The 17,943-nt window shown below is 40.4% G+C and overlaps 1 protein-coding gene across 1 annotated transcript in view; it reads left to right on the top strand.

Annotated features, from left to right (window-relative positions):
• Positions 1-8,012, top strand: part of NAF1 (nuclear assembly factor 1 ribonucleoprotein) — a 43,643-nt gene extending 35,631 nt beyond the window's left edge. Inside the window, exons 7-9 of the mRNA XM_075265721.1 lie at positions 4,209-4,260; positions 5,291-5,384; positions 7,362-8,012. Of these exons, the coding sequence (XP_075121822.1) occupies positions 4,209-4,260; positions 5,291-5,384; positions 7,362-7,813 (598 nt within the window). The 3' untranslated portion in view covers positions 7,814-8,012. The remainder of the gene's footprint in view (positions 1-4,208; positions 4,261-5,290; positions 5,385-7,361) is intronic.
• Positions 8,013-17,943: the final 9,931 nt, after the last annotated feature.

Here is a 17,943-nt window from a genome sequence, read left to right as displayed (position 1 = left end):
AGGATAAATTGTTTAACAAACTTTGGGGGGCTTTTACTCCTTTAACCCCTTGTGAAAATGAAAACTTTGGGGATAAAGTGACATTTTAGTAATTTTTCTTTTACACATTCCAATGTTAGTAAAATCTGTGAAACAACTGTACGGTCTAAATGCTGACTATACCCCTTGATGAATTCCGTGAGGGGTGTAGATTCTAAAATGGGGTCACTTTTGGGGGGTTTCCATTGTTTTGGTACGCTAAGGGCTCTGCAAATGTGACATGATGCCTGAAAATTATTCCAGCAAAATATGCTGTTCAAACACCCAGTGTCACTCCTTCCCTTTCGTGCACTGCCGTGTGCCCAAAAATCAGTTTACACCCACATGTGGGGTATTTCTGTGCACGGGAGAAATTGCATAACAAAATGTGAGATGCATTTTCTCCTTTAACCCTTTGTGAATGTGTTAATTTTAGGTCTAAATGAATGTATTAGTGAAAAAAAATGAAATGTCTAAATTTGACCTCCATATTATTTTTATTCTTATGAAATGCTTAAAGGGTTAACAAACATCCCAAATGCTGTTTTGAATAATTTGAGGGGTGTAGTTTTGAAAATGGGGTGATTTATGGGGGTTTCTATTATATAGGCCTTTATAATTCCTTTCAGAACTGAAGTGTTCCCTAAAAAATTAGTTTGAGGAATTTTCTTGTAAATCTGGAAAATTGCTGTTACACTTGTAAGCCTTGTAACATCCAAAATGAATTAAAAGACGATCAAAAGATGATGCCGATATAAAGCAGAGATATGGGAGATAATATTTATTCATGTATTTGGATGGTATGACTATCTGCCTGAAAAGCAGAGAATTTCACATTTTGAAAATTGCAATTTTTTCCAAATTTCCATCAAATTTGCTAGTTTTTTTTATAAATAAATACAAAAATATTGATTAGTGTTTACCACTAACATGAAGTATAATGTGTTACGAAAAAACAATTTCAAAATCACTGGTGTAAGTTAAAGCGTCTCAAAGTTATTGCCATTTAAAGTGACACATGTCAGTTTTGAAAAAAGAGGCCCAGTCCTTAATGTACTTCTGGGCCTGGTCCTTAACCGGTTAATAATAAACACATTTTAATTAGTTTTGTCATAAATATGAAGCTCACCCCTTTCCCCAGTTTCTAGAGAGTCCTGGTTATTTTCTCTCTGAATAAAAGCACTTTTCCTGCAGTCTATGTAACTTGATGTGCGGCGGCGTCTGGTAAAAGGCAGCCCCAGACTGCTTCTTAGCATTACCTACCACCCACCGTGAAGGGGATTTTGAAATTTCATTTATTCATCGACTGCACCTGTAAATGGTGGAAATGGCTGTCATCTAGTTGTCCGCAGAGTCATTGCACAGAATATTGTGTACAGAACACTTTTTATTCCCCTCTCCTGAGATCCAGAAAAAGAGAAAAGCAGCGCACTCTTATAAATCAAGAGCCGCCGCTATGTGGAACACGAAATTGCCTTTTCGTATTTCCATTTTATACTTGCTCTTCAGCTGTGCCATGTAAGAGCTTTGAGGGGGAAAAAAAAAAAAAAGCTACTGGCGGTGTTCACACACACAACAGATGCCAAGTAAAAAAAGAAAAAAAAAAAAAACCTTGCTTGCTGTAGTCTAGTACAAACTCTCTTCAGCTAGCACGCAGTTGACTTGGGTACCTTATTGATTCCATTTCTCTGAACTGTAGTCCCGACTGTATAATCTGCACAGGAGAGGTTTTCGTTGTGGGAAGCCATTCTCTCCGCTCAGTCCACTTGTTAGTTACTGATGGTTTCAATTTATATAACATTTCTAAGGTAGGAGTCTCACAATGGTACTGTTGAGAGTTTTGTTAGGCATAGGATATACTATTAATACGATCAGGTTTGCAGTTTGTGTGCTGAAGTTCTTTCCTCTCCTTGGGTGACTTGCACATATTGAGGCTACTCCATATTCTTATTACAGCTTTAGGAAATTATAGACTGTAAGGGAGAACAAAAGAGGTTGCGAAGAATTCAGAAATTTGGCCGCAGCTCCACACTTGTCTGTAGGATGTGGCTGGTATTGCAGCTCTGCTATATTGAAGTGAATAGGACTGGACTGCAATATCGCAAACAACCTGTAGACAGATATGGCACTGTTTTTGTTAGGAAATGGCCAGATCTTTCTAATCCTCATGGCCATAGACAGCAATGGACTTAGAGCCGGCTCATTGAGGTCTACGATGGGCCAGTGATGGTTTCTGTAGAGGTGTATAATCTATTGTAATTCTGTCTGTCTTGGCGAATTCACAAGGAGAAAACACTTATTGGTTAGCGTTACCTGAATTAATCTGCAGAGCAGGGTTCTGACGAAAGAAAGGAGTCTGACCTTCACTATTTCTCACTATGGCAGTTTGTTTTTTGTTTTGTTTTTTTGTGTGTGTTTCTAAGCCTCCTCTTTTCATGAAATCCTCATTATTTGGAACAGACATCCAACATCATGGATTGTTTAGGGAGCGGATGTTTCTTGTACCTGTACAACCTCCACCATTTACCACTTGGACCTGACTGCATCCTGCAGTGAATCATTGCCTTCATCTAACGTGATTAAATATGGCCCTTTCTCTTATTTAAAAAAAAAAAAAAAAAACCTTTTCATGTTAGATGAAGACAATGATTCGCTGCAGGATGCAGTCAGGTCCAAGTGGTAAATGCTGGCGGTTGTACAGGTGCAAAAAAACATCTACTCACATCCCTAAACAATCCATGAAGTTGGATGTTCTGAATGATGAGGATCTCTTGAAAACAGGAGGCATAGGGGCTTACAAGATATGAGGACTCTTGAAGCAGGTTGTGAGCTTGGCTATTAGCTCACTTTTTGCCGAATGCAGCCATATACTGGATAGTGTGTGTTGGGGCTCACTTTACAGTTGTGTTTGGTGTTAAAGATAAGATCAGCCATATAATGGCCATAGTTATATCTTTATTGTTTCCAGATATATCCCCAATTTAAACCACAGTCTGCATCGGGAGTAGCTGTACATAAATGTCAGTCCTGGTTGTGTTTCCTATTTAAAGTACAAGTAATGTTATCATGTTCTTTATACTTCTGTGTATATGTAGAATATAATAGAGTGGATTAGCTGGAATTTAAAAGAAGAAAGAAAAAAAAATATTTTGGTTCCCGTAATTTAGTGGAATGCCTTGACTTGTTCATTCCTTCATAGCGTGATATACATTTGGGAGTGTATCACTCAGGAAGAGACAGATGAAAGGGACTATATGGCCCTTTAAATGCTGTCATAATTCCACTCTTTCTACAAAAAAATAAGCCCTCCTATGACTTTTGTCAATGGAAAAATAAAAATAATCACTTATGGGAAGCAGGGATGAAGAAAAACTAAAACTGACGACAATGCCAAAGGGGTTAAGAATTGACATTAATGTGACCTTCACCAACCCAAAGCTACTTCATTGTTTGCCGATTTCCCCTGCAACAAAATGAAATGTAAAGTTCATGCTTTTTGTGTATGAGAAGATGTTAATCTGCTCTGGTGCTTTTGTGCGCTCTTATTAATATTCCAAGAGCCGTTTTACAATTAATATTGTGCTAGGTCAGCAGTACATGAAACCATTTGCTCCCTCGCTGCTCTCTTATCAGTAAGTGGATGGCTTCAGCTTAGTACTTCATGGTTTTTGTTATGAAATCATAAGCCGGCCGGCATTGTGAAATCCTTGCTGATAGGCAATGTAGATCATTCTTTGTGTGTGAAATTCATTAGCAGATAACTTTTCACGCAAAATAACCAAGTCATTGTTTAGTTGTGACCATGGCCGAATGCTGATGACTTCCATTCTTGTTCAATCTCCCATGTACCAGAGAAAGTGACTTCTCTTTGTGTATTGTACGGCTTTATTCTTTATGTTGCCTGTGCCATACCTCACCGCTTTGTCATTCATGGCTCTCCATGTTATGTAATTGACAGAAATATGTCTATAGTAACCTTTCAAGAAGCTCAAGGGCCTCACTTCGGGGACTTATTTCATATAGAAAACTTAACACTTTCACTTCTAGTCTGTATGCTCATTTAACTTTGTCTAGTTTCGACATAACCTACCACTTGCAATGTTCTGTTGACCCTGTATTTGTAGGTAATGCCAAAATATGTTAGCATTGTTTCACATTTTCTTCTAATTCTGGACTCTTCTTGCTTGTAGAGATAAAGGTTCTGATGCCTCATGGACAAATGACCAAGAGCCACCCCCAGATGTAAGTAGGCACTTTAATGAGGGTAAATACTCGGGCAATATGGCTGCCCCTATAATTCTGTTTAGATAAAAGAATAAAAATCTACCATCTGAAAAGAAAAACTTTTAGAAGAAAAAAAAAAGAAGACATTAGTTAGACTGATGTATACTGTATGTCAGTCTTAACAAGTTTCCTCTCTAGCATTTGGTACACCAGAATTAAGAGTCTCAGGGACTGGCGTAGATTTAAAGAGGACCGTTCATCACTTGGGGCACATGCGGTTTTATATAAAGCTAGAAAGCTGACAGTGCGCTGAATTCAACGCACTGTTGGCTTTCACGGTCTGTGCCCCAGGTGAAGAGCTATTGGTCCCGGTACCATAGCTCTTCATCGTCTGAAGGGCGTTCCTGACAGTCAGTTAGGAACGCCCTTCTTTACAGCAGCTCCTATAGCGCTGTACTGTGTGAGTGGGGAGGAACGCCCCCTCCCCTCCTGATAGCGCTCGTGCAAAGACGAGTACTGGGTTAGCTTTCTAGCGGTATATAAAACCGCTTGTACCCTAAGTGATGATAGGTCCTCTTTCAGATATAACCAGCATCAGTTTTCTGTTGAGTAAATTTGCCAGGTGGAGGAGTCTCTATCCTCATTTGCAAAATGTGGCGCCAGTTTTCTTATGTAGATGAGGTTAGTGAATTTCCCGCCATGTGTATCCACTGAAATATATTTAGATGATGCATGTTTATAAAGATGTCAGACGTGTGTATTTGGTGCCGAAAAGAGATCCAAAGATAGTACTGTATTGGGATGAAGGAACTAACCTCTCCAGATCCCTTTTTAGAGGAACTCGCTCCTGCAGATTCACTCAGTAGAGGCTCATAGTCTTAGACTTTCTACTGGCTAAAGGGGGTTCAGCTCAACCATCAGTGACACAGCAGCAGTGAGCTGAGTGGATATGTCCTCATATAGGAAAGTGGTATAGAGGATGTACAGTGGTGGAGATTCGTATTTAACTTTAAGCATTGCGTCTCTGAAAACTTTTTTTTTTTTTTAGGTAGTAGATTACAGCGATGATGAGAAGGAACGAGAAGCAAAACAGAAGAAAAAAGCACAGAACCCAGGAAAAAAGAAACAGAAATTTGATCCTTGTAAGTGGGCAAACACTTTTGACCAGGTTAAATTCATAATCGCCACAATGTTAGAAATGCTTAGAAAGCAAGTGATAATAAGAATAACCTTTCACCATCTCCCACCAACCCCAAATCTTTGCATCCTTCAATAGGCTTTGCTTCACTGTTTTTAGCACAGCTGAAATGATTTCTCTAGCCCCAACCATTCCTGATCAATCTTTGCTATTGGCTTCAGTATCCAATATGCTAATTAGCATTTCTAATATCAAAAGGGGCAGTTCTGGGCTGAAGCATATAATCTGGGACCGCCCACCTAACAGAGCGTAATGAGCATATTGGATACTGAAATGATTGTTCAGTAATGGTGGTAGAGGGTAGAGCATTCCAGCTGTACCCGAATCGGTGGAGCAGCGCCCTTTGAAGGATGTAAAGAGTTGAATCTGGTGGAGATGGCGAAAGGATCCCTAGAAAGCTTGGCATTTTATTGGGACAGTATATAGAGCAGCAGGCAACAAGTTTAGATTTACTGGTCTTCAGGTTTCCTAATCATGGCAATAGGTTTAAAGATTAAATTTATGCTAAATATAAAGAGATAGAAAGGATTGACTGGCTTTGCTCCTCCCACTACATAGTGCAGTTCGTTACATAGTAGATGAGGTTGAATGAAGACATCAGTCCATTAAGTCCAACGTATAACCCTACAGGCCCCTACAGTGTTGATTCAGGGGAAGGCAAAAAAAAAACCCATAAGGCTCATGCCAATCTGATGGTCAGTATATATCTACACATACGTATCACTGAAGAGAAAATAACAGCGTCCCCGAAATCAATACATGCTCACAGAGGGAAAGTGACTTTCCTTCAGAACCCTTGAAATTGCAGCAGATAACAGCCCCCCGCTAGTATCAGAGCGGTCCTGCTGGCGGTCAGAGGTCTTTACTGCTTTACATCAGAAAGATTACATTGTAACAGCAATTTTTACTGCTCCTGTGTGCTAAATGAATTGCTCCTGATAATTCAAACGAAGATGAAACGCGTAGAAATCATATTTTCTCTAGCTAGTGGGTGTTTGGGGGTGCTTATTTCACGAACCTTAAGTGTGGCTAATTTTCCCCGTCTTATCCTGTTGGTGTGGCACAAGGCCAGTATCCTCAGGAGAAAGGGGATTATCTGCTGTAATTTCAAGGGTTCTGAATAGATATTCGTTTGCAGCCTGTGAGGCACTACCTGCACTGCATGCTCTTGGGGAGTTGGCTATTTTCTCTCCTCTCTTTCTCTCTTTTTGTGACTAGGGATTTGTAAAAAAGGCATTTATTCCATGTTAGTAGTATCCATAAGGTAGCATTGGGTGCAAACACTAGCGATGACATTGTTGTTATAAATAGAGATCAGCCGCTTTTTGATCTTAAAGGAGACTCTCTCCTGTGTTTTTAATAATAAAGGTGAAGTTTTGTTATTCTACACATATGCTTTTGAAAGCCCAGTTGGCAAATAGATCCTTTGCATATATCAATCTACTATCTTAGCTTTTTGTAGTAAACCCTGGTAGCATATTAAGATGAAATAGCATAGTAATGCTGGGTTCACACCTGCGTTCTTCTTTCCGTTCTGTGCTTTCCGTCTTCTGCATGCCAGAAGACGGAAAGCACAGACCGGGTCCGGCCGTGAGCGTTTTATGCTCTCCGCCGCGAAACCGGATTTTTAAATCCAGACACAGAGTACTGCATGTCCGACTCTGTGTCCGGATTAAAAAACCCGGTTTCGCGGCGGAGAGCGCAAAACGCTCGCTGACGCTCACGGCCGGACATCTCTCTCACCCATTCAAATGAATGGGTGAGAGAGACTCCTGCAGGTTTCCGTATCCTGCTCTGTTTTATGCAGGAAACGGAAACCTGCACAACGGAGAGGGCAACGCAGATGTGAACGAGCCCTAAGATGTAAGTAAATTAAATATATATTTTATTTTTTTTAATTTTGTTTTTGTTTCTTTTGAAGCAACAAGTGCCCATCAGTCACATCATTTCTCTGGTGCTCAGACATATTCAAGACCTTATTCAAGAAATGGTTCTGCACCACGTTCTTCTAGAGGACGGGGTTCACATACATCAGAAACTGCATATGGACAACACCAAACATATTACCCTTCAAGCTATCCAGGATCGCATATGGAGCAGCAATCCTATACATACCACAATGCTAATCCTCAAGAATATAATATGGCACTGTCAAACAATGGTTACCATGCCCCTATGCCAAATTTCTATGGACACTATGGTAATATGCAAGCATTTCCTCCTCTGCCACCACCGCCTCCAGATATGAATTGGCCAGCACAAAACTTGCATTTTTCTTATATGCAGAACTCGCACATGTACAATCTGCTGCCACCACCACCACCTCCACCGCCACCACCTGCCCCTCCAAATTCTGGAGAGCCTAGCTATTAAAGTATCATTTTGATTTTTGCAGATCTAAAATGTTATTTTAATAGTGTTTCATTTGATAATAATAATAGTGGTGCATTTGCTGGAAGCCAGAATATATTGTAAAGAAAATGTTTGTATGCAAGCTACTTGTTGAGTAAAGTGCATCAGATGACCAATATTTCTATAGTGACGTCCACAGATTTTTAGGAGTTTTTATGTTTAGACAGATGTGTCCTACTATTTTGCGACAAGTCATCTTTTGTATAAAGTTGATATTTTTAACAAATTGAATCTCCAAATTTTGCTTTCTGAAAAAGATGACGAAATCTTATATCTAATTTTTTTTTGTACTTGGAATATTATCAGAAATATTTATAACATAACTGTAAACATTAAATGATCTCTATTACAGTATTGAACAGTGTATTAAGGTTGTAAATACATTTTGTCTTTATAAAAAGCTTTTGCTGTTTCCGTCTCTTTGTTAGCAGTGTGTGATTTCCCATCAGACGATTGAGAAGTTTTACATTTTTTTTTTTGTTTAAACTGTATCTATGGGAAATAAAAATTCCCCGTAGTTGCAAGAGGATTGCAATTTATCAAACATCCTTTCAGTTACTTCTACAGCTACGATAGCATCTCCGTCTCCTAAAGTAAGTTACTGTTCAGCATTTATTAAGTAGTCTTTCTTTCCTGGATGGTTTTGTAGGTTGTGAGCCCTATACTGGTCAGTGATCGCCATTGCAAAGTCAGGAAGATAGCTTAAGGTCCTCAATGGTCTAATGTTCAGTGTCCAACAAGTAGGAGCATGTGAAGAACGATAGCCAGAGTAGCCATTTGTATGACTCCAGAAAGGAAGCACTGCTACAGCAACCATATGCTCCCACAGGAGAGCCACAGCCAGATTAGCTGAAGAGGAGTATGGGGTGGGGATGCGCAGCAGGCCATCCAGTTGCTTAGTAACTAAGCAAAGACGTTTGTCAGAAATTTAGGATGACAGCATGGGGACAGAGAGATGTGGTTACGGTTATCTAATGTTTTAAAGTGTAGATAGACTGGAAGTTAGATTTGTTGCAATTCTTGACATAGACTTCACTAGGATTTTACATAATGGAAAACTTTTGCCCTCGGCATTCATTTACCACTACTTGAACTGAGTCTCATACTTGTACCCAGTCGTACTTAAAGGGATTCTACCAGTAAAGAAACTTTTTTTTCTAATTACCACGTCGGAATAGCCTTAAGAAAGGCTATTCATCTCCTACCTTTAGATGTGGTCTCCGTTGCGCCGTTCTTTAGAAATACCGGTATTCACCGGTATGCTAATGAGGTCTCGGCAGCAATGGGGGCGTCCTCCTTCTTCATCTGCCTCCTCCCCTTGTCTGTAGTCTTCTTTCTTCGTCATGTCTGACGCCTGCGTCGGAGGGCTGTACGGACCTTACTGAGCATGCGCAGTACACTCTGTTCGGCGAAGACGTGAGGAGCGTACTGCACATACGCGCAATTGCAGCTTTGGAAATATGGCCGCCGACTGCGCAGGCGTCGGACATGATGAAGAAAGAAGACGACAGACAAGGGTAGGAGGCAGATGAAGAAGGAGGACGCCCCCATTGCTGCCGAAACCTCATTAGCGTAGCGGTATTTCTAAGGAACGGCGACGACGGAGACCACATCTAAAGGTAGGAGACAAATAACCTTTCTTAAGGCTATTCCGACGTGGTAATTAGAAAAAAAGTTGCTTTAATGGTAGAATCCCTTTAAGATAAGATAATGCTTTAATAGTCCCACAATGGGGAAATTTCAGTGATACAGTACCATGGATAGTACAGTAGTATATATCAAGAGAGAAACACATACAAGCACATGGCAGATCGAGAAATACTAGGGATCATAGCAACTAAAAAGAAAGAAACACAGACACACTGCAGGATCATTTAGTTCTCTGTGCGGAGTGATGTTCATAATACTGGTACCTGGTTGTACTTGTACCCAGTACCCATATTCTATCTCTGTTAGTTTTGGATTTTTTTTTAAGGGGTTAAAAAAAAATAATAATATGGACCCATAGAATACAGGTGACATGTCATTTTTGCTGCTTAGTGAATGCCGTAAAACAAAGCCTGTAAGAATCCAGTACGTTGTATGGATTATTGAATGGTACCATTAAAGTATACTTTTTAGTCCTGCAAACATTAAGCCCTCATATGGTTCTGTGTAGGAAAAATAAATAGTTTATGGTGGTTGTCAGGTGGGGAGCCGAGAAAGAAAGTCGAAAAATGTCTGTAGTGGGAAGGGGTTAAATAATATGCCGTAGGCAGCAATTTAGTTAGAAGAAGAATAATAACCACGATGGCAAGTATGAAGATTTCCTCTACTGTTAGAAGATATTCTTGCATTCTGTGTTAAAATACATGAGAAAATATTTTATAACCTTTTTTTTTCCCCTCTACCTTAAGTCTAAATGCTAGTATTTTGAAGGTCGTTGTCAAGGATGTCACTTTCAGTTACCTCATTGTTACTAAGCCATTTATTCTGAAACCTTCTATCCTGCACTGCTCTTCAGATACATATGACATTCAACAGCTCTGAAATCATTTATTGGAGTGATAATTTCCCATCCAGCCTCTGAAAATTGACACTTCTGTCTTGTGATTTAATGTAGTGTTATTAAGGATATGTGGTGATATACCTCCTGTTGGTTAAACTATATCTGTATGATGGTGCTATGTGTTTAGTGGAATAATGAATTCCCATCAAATAGTTGACAGCTTTTATTCTCCTAAGTTGAGCATTTTACACTTTTTCAATAGAGTAGAAATTTCAGGATGCTGCACATACCTAATAACTTACTCCATATGCTAAGTCCTCTCTACATAATGTGGAGGGTCCCAAGCTAATATCTGACTTCTAGGGTATTATATATTCATTGCCAGTGGGGCTTTTTTTCTGCACATACAGGATTTTAAGGTCTACCAATGGAGGTGTTTTCATTACCAACAAAATGGACAATTCTGCCAACTTCCAGGGTCCTAATGGTGTTGGGCAGCCTGTCTTAGGATGTATAGAATAAATGACTGTACCTTTAGAGCAGAACCATTCTGTCTTGACTCAAAGCCACCTAACTTTGAGTACTCTCACTCTGGTGTACCCATTGTTGCTGCACAACAGGTTCTGTCAATCTTTATTAGAGGGCTGCACTGGATGGAAGAATCAGCAACACCACATGTGCTCCAAACAGCAATGCCTGAGTGGTTGCCATGTTTTTACCGTTAAATTCCAGTAAAAGGATCTGGACTTCACCATAATAAATCAGCAGGTTGCTTCATCTTCGAGTAGTCTAACAGGTGACCCAGGCAGATCAAGAGATTCCAACACACAGCACCAAAAAGGCAGGTAGAAATGTGGTGAGAAGACAGACCAAGGTCAGGGCAATTATAAAAAAGAGAAAATCTGACCTGGCGCCCGTCTGGTGGAAATAATAAACTGCAATAAGAGCCCACTAGACCAGTTGCAGCTCTTACCCGGACACCGTCCCACTGTACTCTCATATAACTTTAGCAGTGTTTGGAGTGACTTCTCAGTGTCTCTAGAAGCTGCTAGCATCCTCTCCTTTTGTTTACAAGGTGTTCACTTCCTGCTGTGTAGCAGCTACACTAGTTCACTCTCACTCAGCCGCCCTCTTCTCTCACTCCATTACAAAACCCACCCTGTCTCACTAACCTAGCCCCTCCCACCCTCTGTCTCACTAAGACTAGCGATCCCACCCAGTACTAGCCCCTCCCATCCTTCCCGTGTCCCTAGCTAACCTATTCTGCCCACTGCTAGAAGACCGAAAGAGGAGAAGAGCTGTCTCGGACACAGGAAGACTTGGTAATTATTGATGGGGATAGGACATGTAGAAAGAGTAATGGTGACGTTTTGGAAGCGGTGAAATGGAACGTCACCAGATTATCAGAAAGTGTTACATGACCGCTCCAGGGATATTGGTAATTTATAGTTTTGGTTTTTTTAATTGAAATAAATTAAAAGTTAGGTGGGGGGGGAATTTAGTTCAGGAATGAATTCTCAGTTTATCCTAGGCAACCTCTTTAATGAATTGGCTCCCATTTATAAAATTTTTTTTTTTTTTTTCTAAAAATCAAAAAATAACAGATTAGAGAAAGTTATACAATGAAGAACAAAATTAGAGAACAATGGAACACTTTTTTTTTTTTTTCTTTTCCAAAAATTAAATTCTTTTATTGCTCAACAGTCGAAGGGATTTTTTTTCTTCTAGATCAGTATTTTGCAATGTATAATATACAAAGGTATGTATTGCAAGTTATTTTGCAGAAAACTCGTTGTTCAAGCCCACATTTAGCAATTATTAGGACGTGTACTGGAGAAATATACAGGCATTAGCTTTGAATGACTTCAGTACATTTGTGGCCACAGGATATCACTAGTATCTCGCACTATATACTAGTGTGATTTTGGTCTAGGCTCTTCCACAGTAGTGGATTTCTTGGCTATAACTTGTAGCCAAGAATTTTACTGAGGTTTTCTATTAGGTTAAGATGAGGACTCTCATTTTGTTATTTCAGTGTTTTCAGATTCAGGGTAAGTTCAAACTGAGTTTTTTGGTCAAGAAAAATCTGTTTCAGGAAAATTCATGATTTGTTTTTGGAAGTGTTTTTTGACGTGTTTTTCGGGCTGTTCCGCCTGAAAAAAAATCAATGCAAGTCAATGGGAGGTGTAAAAACGCTAGTGGTTTTTGGCAAAAAAAAACTAACGGTTTTCCCGCCTCCCATGGATTTGTATTGATTTCCTGAGGCGGAATCCGCCTGAAGAATGGACATGTCACTTTTTTCTGCTAGCGGATTTTTTTATGCTAGCGGAAAATTTGGTAACAGAAAAAAAAAAATTACATAGGCCTGTATGGTGAGGCGTTTTTTGGTCAGGATTTTGAGGCAGATTCCTGACCAAAAAACTCTGTGAACTTGGCCTCAAGAAACTGTTTTACCCCTTTGCTGAGTGATAGAGGGCAATACTCTGCTTGAACATTATTGATTCGTTGAGTGATGAAAGCAGGAACGGAACCATATTTTGTCAAAGAAGCTTCTGATAACCATTTCCATTTACTTTGCAATGTGGCTGTACAAGAGGCCTAAATCCTGCTCCGAAAACGTTACCTAAACCATGACTCTTCCTCCACCTTTGACCAGTTTCTTTACACACTTTGGGTTCAGTCTTTTCAGTTTGATGACCATGGTGTTTTCCATTCCAAATAAATCAAACTTTCTTTCATCCCTAAAATGAACTTTGGAACGCTTCTCCATACAACATGCTCCTCAGCAAAGGTGAGTCTTTCATTGTGATAATCTGTGCTAATGAAGCTTTGGTGACTGCAGATTAGGTTCTTAAAGGGGCTCTATCAGCAAAATTATGCTAATAGAGCCCCACATATGCGTGAATAGCCTTTAAAAAGATGGTAAATGTTACATTTAATCCTGGTCCCGTTTTTAAATAAAAGTATTAAAACATATATGCAAAACTTACCTGAACGTGCACCATGGGCGGGGATAAAGGATGCGACGTCAGCTTCGGGCACGCCTGCCTCTTCTGTCTTCTTGGAGCGACGCCCTCTGGTTCCGTGTCTTCCAGCTTCTTCTCTTTAAATCCCGCGCCTGCGTAGTAGCGCATCCCCCCCCGAAGCACTACTGCGCAGGCTCACTCGCCATTTTACTTAATGGCAGTTTGCGAGTGAGCCTGCGCAGTAACGCTTCGGGGGGTGGGGGGGGATGCGCTACTATGCAGGCACGGGATTTAAAGAGAAGAAGCCGGAAGACACAGAACCAGAGGGCGTCACTACAAGAAGACAGAAGAGGCAGGCGAGCCTGAAGCTGACGTCGCATCCTTTATCCCCGCCCATGGTGCACGTTCAGGTAAGTTTTGCATATATGTTTTAATACTTTTATTTAAAAACGGGACCGGGATTAAATGTAACATTTACGGTGCCTGAATAGCCTTTTGAAAAGGGTATTCACGCGTATGTGGGGCTCTATTAGCATAATTTTGCTGATAGAGCCCCTTTAAATGTGAAGACACTGTATGAGACAAGTTCTTTGAGCCGCAGTGTTGAACAGTTTGCCTATTGAGATTCTCCAAGTTATCCTGTCCTCTCGGGGTTTTTGTTTGTTTGTTTTTTGTTTGTTTTTTGTGGACGACCAGCCGTCTTGGGGCACTTCATTTGTTATGTTGCAAAGATGCAATATTCAAGAGATTACAGATTAGGAACAACCAATTTGTCTTGCTATGGCTGCTGGTCATCTCTTTGGCCATGGTCTGGACAACCTGCTTCCAATAAGTTTGTCACTTTAGTACAGCTCGCCATTTTACATAAGGACTTTTCACCATTTGAGACACGTGGTGTAATACACCACTAGAAAGCTGACAGTGCACTGAATTCGGCTCTCCCGTTCTATGCCCCGGTGAAGTTATCTGTACCGGTACTGTAGCTTTTCCCCGTCAGAAGGGCGTTTCTGGCAGTCAGTCAGGAACACCCTTCTTCACAGTAGCGCCTATTGCGCTGTACTCTGAGACCAGTGAGGAACGCCTCCCTCCCCTCCTTATAGTACTCGTCCATAGATGAGCATTGGGGGGGGGGGGGGCGTTCCTCACCGTTCAGCATCATGGCTGGGCAGTAAAGAACGCTCCTCCTCTCACAGTACAGCGCAACAGACGCTGCTGTGAGGAAGGGTGTTTCTGACTAAAACGCCCTTCTGACAGTGAAGAGCTACGGTACCGGCACCCATTAGCTCTTCACCAGGGGCACAGAACGGGAATGCTGATAGTGCGTTGAATTCAACACACTGTCGGCTTTCTAGCGGTGTATTGAACCGTATGTGCCCCAAATGGTGAAAGGTCCTCTTTAATGAAAACTGAAGTTAGGCAAACATGTAGGTTTTGTCAGATAATTAAGGAAATTAGTCCCTAGTGCCAAATTAACACCAATAATTGGGAGGTATCTGAAAGGATTCACTAATTTTGTTCAGTTTTTTTTTTGTTTATAGTTCATATATAACACACGCTTTCAGAATATATGTCACTCATGAAATATACTTAACATACTGCTCTTTTTACTATTGTTTGGAGCATTTCAAATAGGACTATACAGTGACCTTAACATCTAGGAAATTGTATGTTGTTCTCTAATTTTGATCCTTGGTGTATGTTTCAATATCTGGTTTTAATAAATTTAATTTTTTTTTTTTTTTTGTACGAAAAAACACTCCACTTACAGATTTGTTACCTGGTTTCTTATAAAATATAATTAGCAATCAGGGCTTTTTACAAGAATTGCAGGCTTTATATATTATTACTATGATTGTATCATCTTAAGTGAAATTTTGTAGTTGCTCTTATAGAGGTCATTATACATATATCATTGCCACCTTTTAGCTGTAAATTGTACACAGTAGGCGATCGTCTTTATAAGTGTGGAATTAAGTCGGAGGAAAAACCCAGGCGGTATTTCATAAATTCATTGCAAGTCTTTTAATGTTTTGTTAATCTCCTGATTTGCTGCAAGATTAAACATTCATAAGGTAATCAGAAAATAATGTTTGTGGGAAGTAATAGTTATGATAACGTTAAATAATATACATTTCCATATCATGCTGTGCTTGAATCAGTCTATCAGGGAATATCCTGTGAAGTTTAGAGCTGAAAGTCTATTCTGAGTATCGTATGTTTAATTTATCGACATAATCTGTAGTGGTGAAAATGTGATTCAATCTTTAAAGGGAATGGTTATTTAAACATTGATTGGTGCTGATAGGGGATTAATTAGGTTGTTTTGGGCTCGGGGGCTCAAACCTCGTCCAAAAAATAAATGGAACGAATAAGGGGTGCACTGCTCCCCTTCATTCTACTGAATGGTTCCTAGAGGTCAGACTCCCACCAGTCATTTCCTTTATGTATTCCCTTCCTCCATCAGTGCTGCTTCTCTGTCTTCCAAGTACACTACTTTGCCATTGCCTGATTATCAGTAGGCATCCCTGGATGCTACCTCTAGTTTGTAATTCTATTTGTAAGCACGAGTTCACACAGGGTATTTTGGTCAGGATTTTGAGGCTGAATCCACCTCCAAATCCTGACCAAAAAAACGGCTCCCATTGAAATCAATAGGAGCCGGTCAGTTTTATTTTCCGGGAGCCATTTGTTCCGCGAGGCGAATCCGGCTGAAGACACTCCCTCCTTCCTACTAGGCCCATTCAGATTGGAGTGCCACGGGATCCAGTCGCGGCTACCCAGATTTTGGAGTGGAAACCTGAGGTGGCCTCTGCGTCAAATTCTGGTCAAAAATACCCCGTCTGAACCCGGCCTTAGCCTGCTTGTGTCTGGACTCTCCCTCTGTTCGCTTCTGCAGTTTCTCTCTGTATTCATCACACCTTGTTCTAACCCTCAGCTACTACTTTCTGTGTCTCACTGCCAAACAGCAACTATTCTGAGGGTCCCTGGTGAAGAGCGGTAGGAGCCCTTAATATCAATATTTCACTTTGTTTGGTGCCAGATCACCAAACAGATAACTTCACTTTGTAAGTTATGCCTGCTTAACAATTGGGATCCTATAGGCCATCACTGTTTATTCAAGGAAACCCCATTTAAAGGTTAGATTTTTAAGGTTTGCTTGGCTTATATACTGGCATATACAGACATTTATTAAATGATAAGAAAAAAACAAGCACAATCGTGTAAGCATATAGGAGAAGGTGTGCTAGCATTAAAGGAAACTGTTACAGACAAACTATAATAACCATCTAATTAAAACAAATGAAATAAAAGGTAATAAAACACTAAAAATGTTTGTGCTAAACATAATGCGAGGAAAGGTAAGAAAGCACCATCTCCTGTGATATGGACTCGACCTTATCTTTCTCCACTCTAATGACAAACTTTACATAGTTTTCATTTTCAGAATAGTTTAACAAATGAAAGTTGCTCCAATCCTTCTGTCTCCGTGAAATCCTAGACAGACTTGATAATATTGAGATCAGGACTCTGTGTGGTCACATCATTACTTCCAGGACTCCTCCTCCAAAGGGTGGTCACACCAATTATCCATGTGATTTACACTTCAGTTTTATTTGTTCACTAAATTTTGTTAATTGACAAAAATTAATGAACACTTCTATTTTTTAACTTTGCATTCTAACTTTGCAGCGATTTTTCAGTAGTTAGGATTATGTTGGGTTTGGGTAGCCATGGAAGTTTGGAGTCTTTTTGTGAAGGTGAGTCCCCATACTTTCTGGTAGCCATTTACCTGTTTACCTTTTAAATGACTCTATAAAGAGGATGTCATGTGTGCTGGTGCCCAACCATCTAAACTAGTAATGGTGGGTGGTATTATGATATATCCATATGATATACACAGTCCCATCATATTAATGTGACCGCCGCCTACTTTTGACGTCAACATTAAATAACCAATCGCAGAAGGCACGTGTCATCAGCCATCTGCGTGCACTCATCATTGTGGAAGGCACGATGGATCAACACAAGTATGCATCTATCCTTGCGGACCATGTTCACCCCTACATGCAAATTGTTTTTCCTCAGGATGATGGCATCTACCAGCAGGACAATGCAACGTGTCATAAAGCTCGCAGTGTACGTGCGTGGTTCGAGGAGCACCAGGATGAGTTTACCATACTCCCTTAGCCAGCAAATTCCCCGGACTTGAACCGAATCAAGAATCTGTGGGACCACCTCCATCGGGTTGTTCACACCATGGATGCTCAACCGCGTACCCTAGCGCAGCTGGCCACGGCACTGGAGTCGGCATGGCTCAACATCACAGTGGACATCATCTCTCTTCCTGCATCTCTCTTCCTGCAGGTCTCGCAGGGGTCCGCTCTGCCAAAGGTGCTTATTCTGGATTTTGACAGGTGGTCACATTAATGTCACTGGACTGTGTATATACATGTGTGTTTCATGCCCATACACAGCTATGAGATGGATTCTATTGCAGCATTCTTTCATGATAGTAGTCACATTATTTACAACAAGTAGTTAAGCCTTTTACATTTACTCCGATGATTCTAGGAAGACTTCTCTTATCCTTCATAGCTCTTTGGCCTATAAATTCAATGATACGAAGAATACAGAAT

This window comes from Leptodactylus fuscus, chromosome 1, assembly GCF_031893055.1.
Source record: "Leptodactylus fuscus isolate aLepFus1 chromosome 1, aLepFus1.hap2, whole genome shotgun sequence".
NCBI classification, from domain to species: domain Eukaryota; kingdom Metazoa; phylum Chordata; class Amphibia; order Anura; family Leptodactylidae; genus Leptodactylus; species Leptodactylus fuscus.
This window is presented reverse-complemented; position numbering and strand designations above follow the sequence as displayed.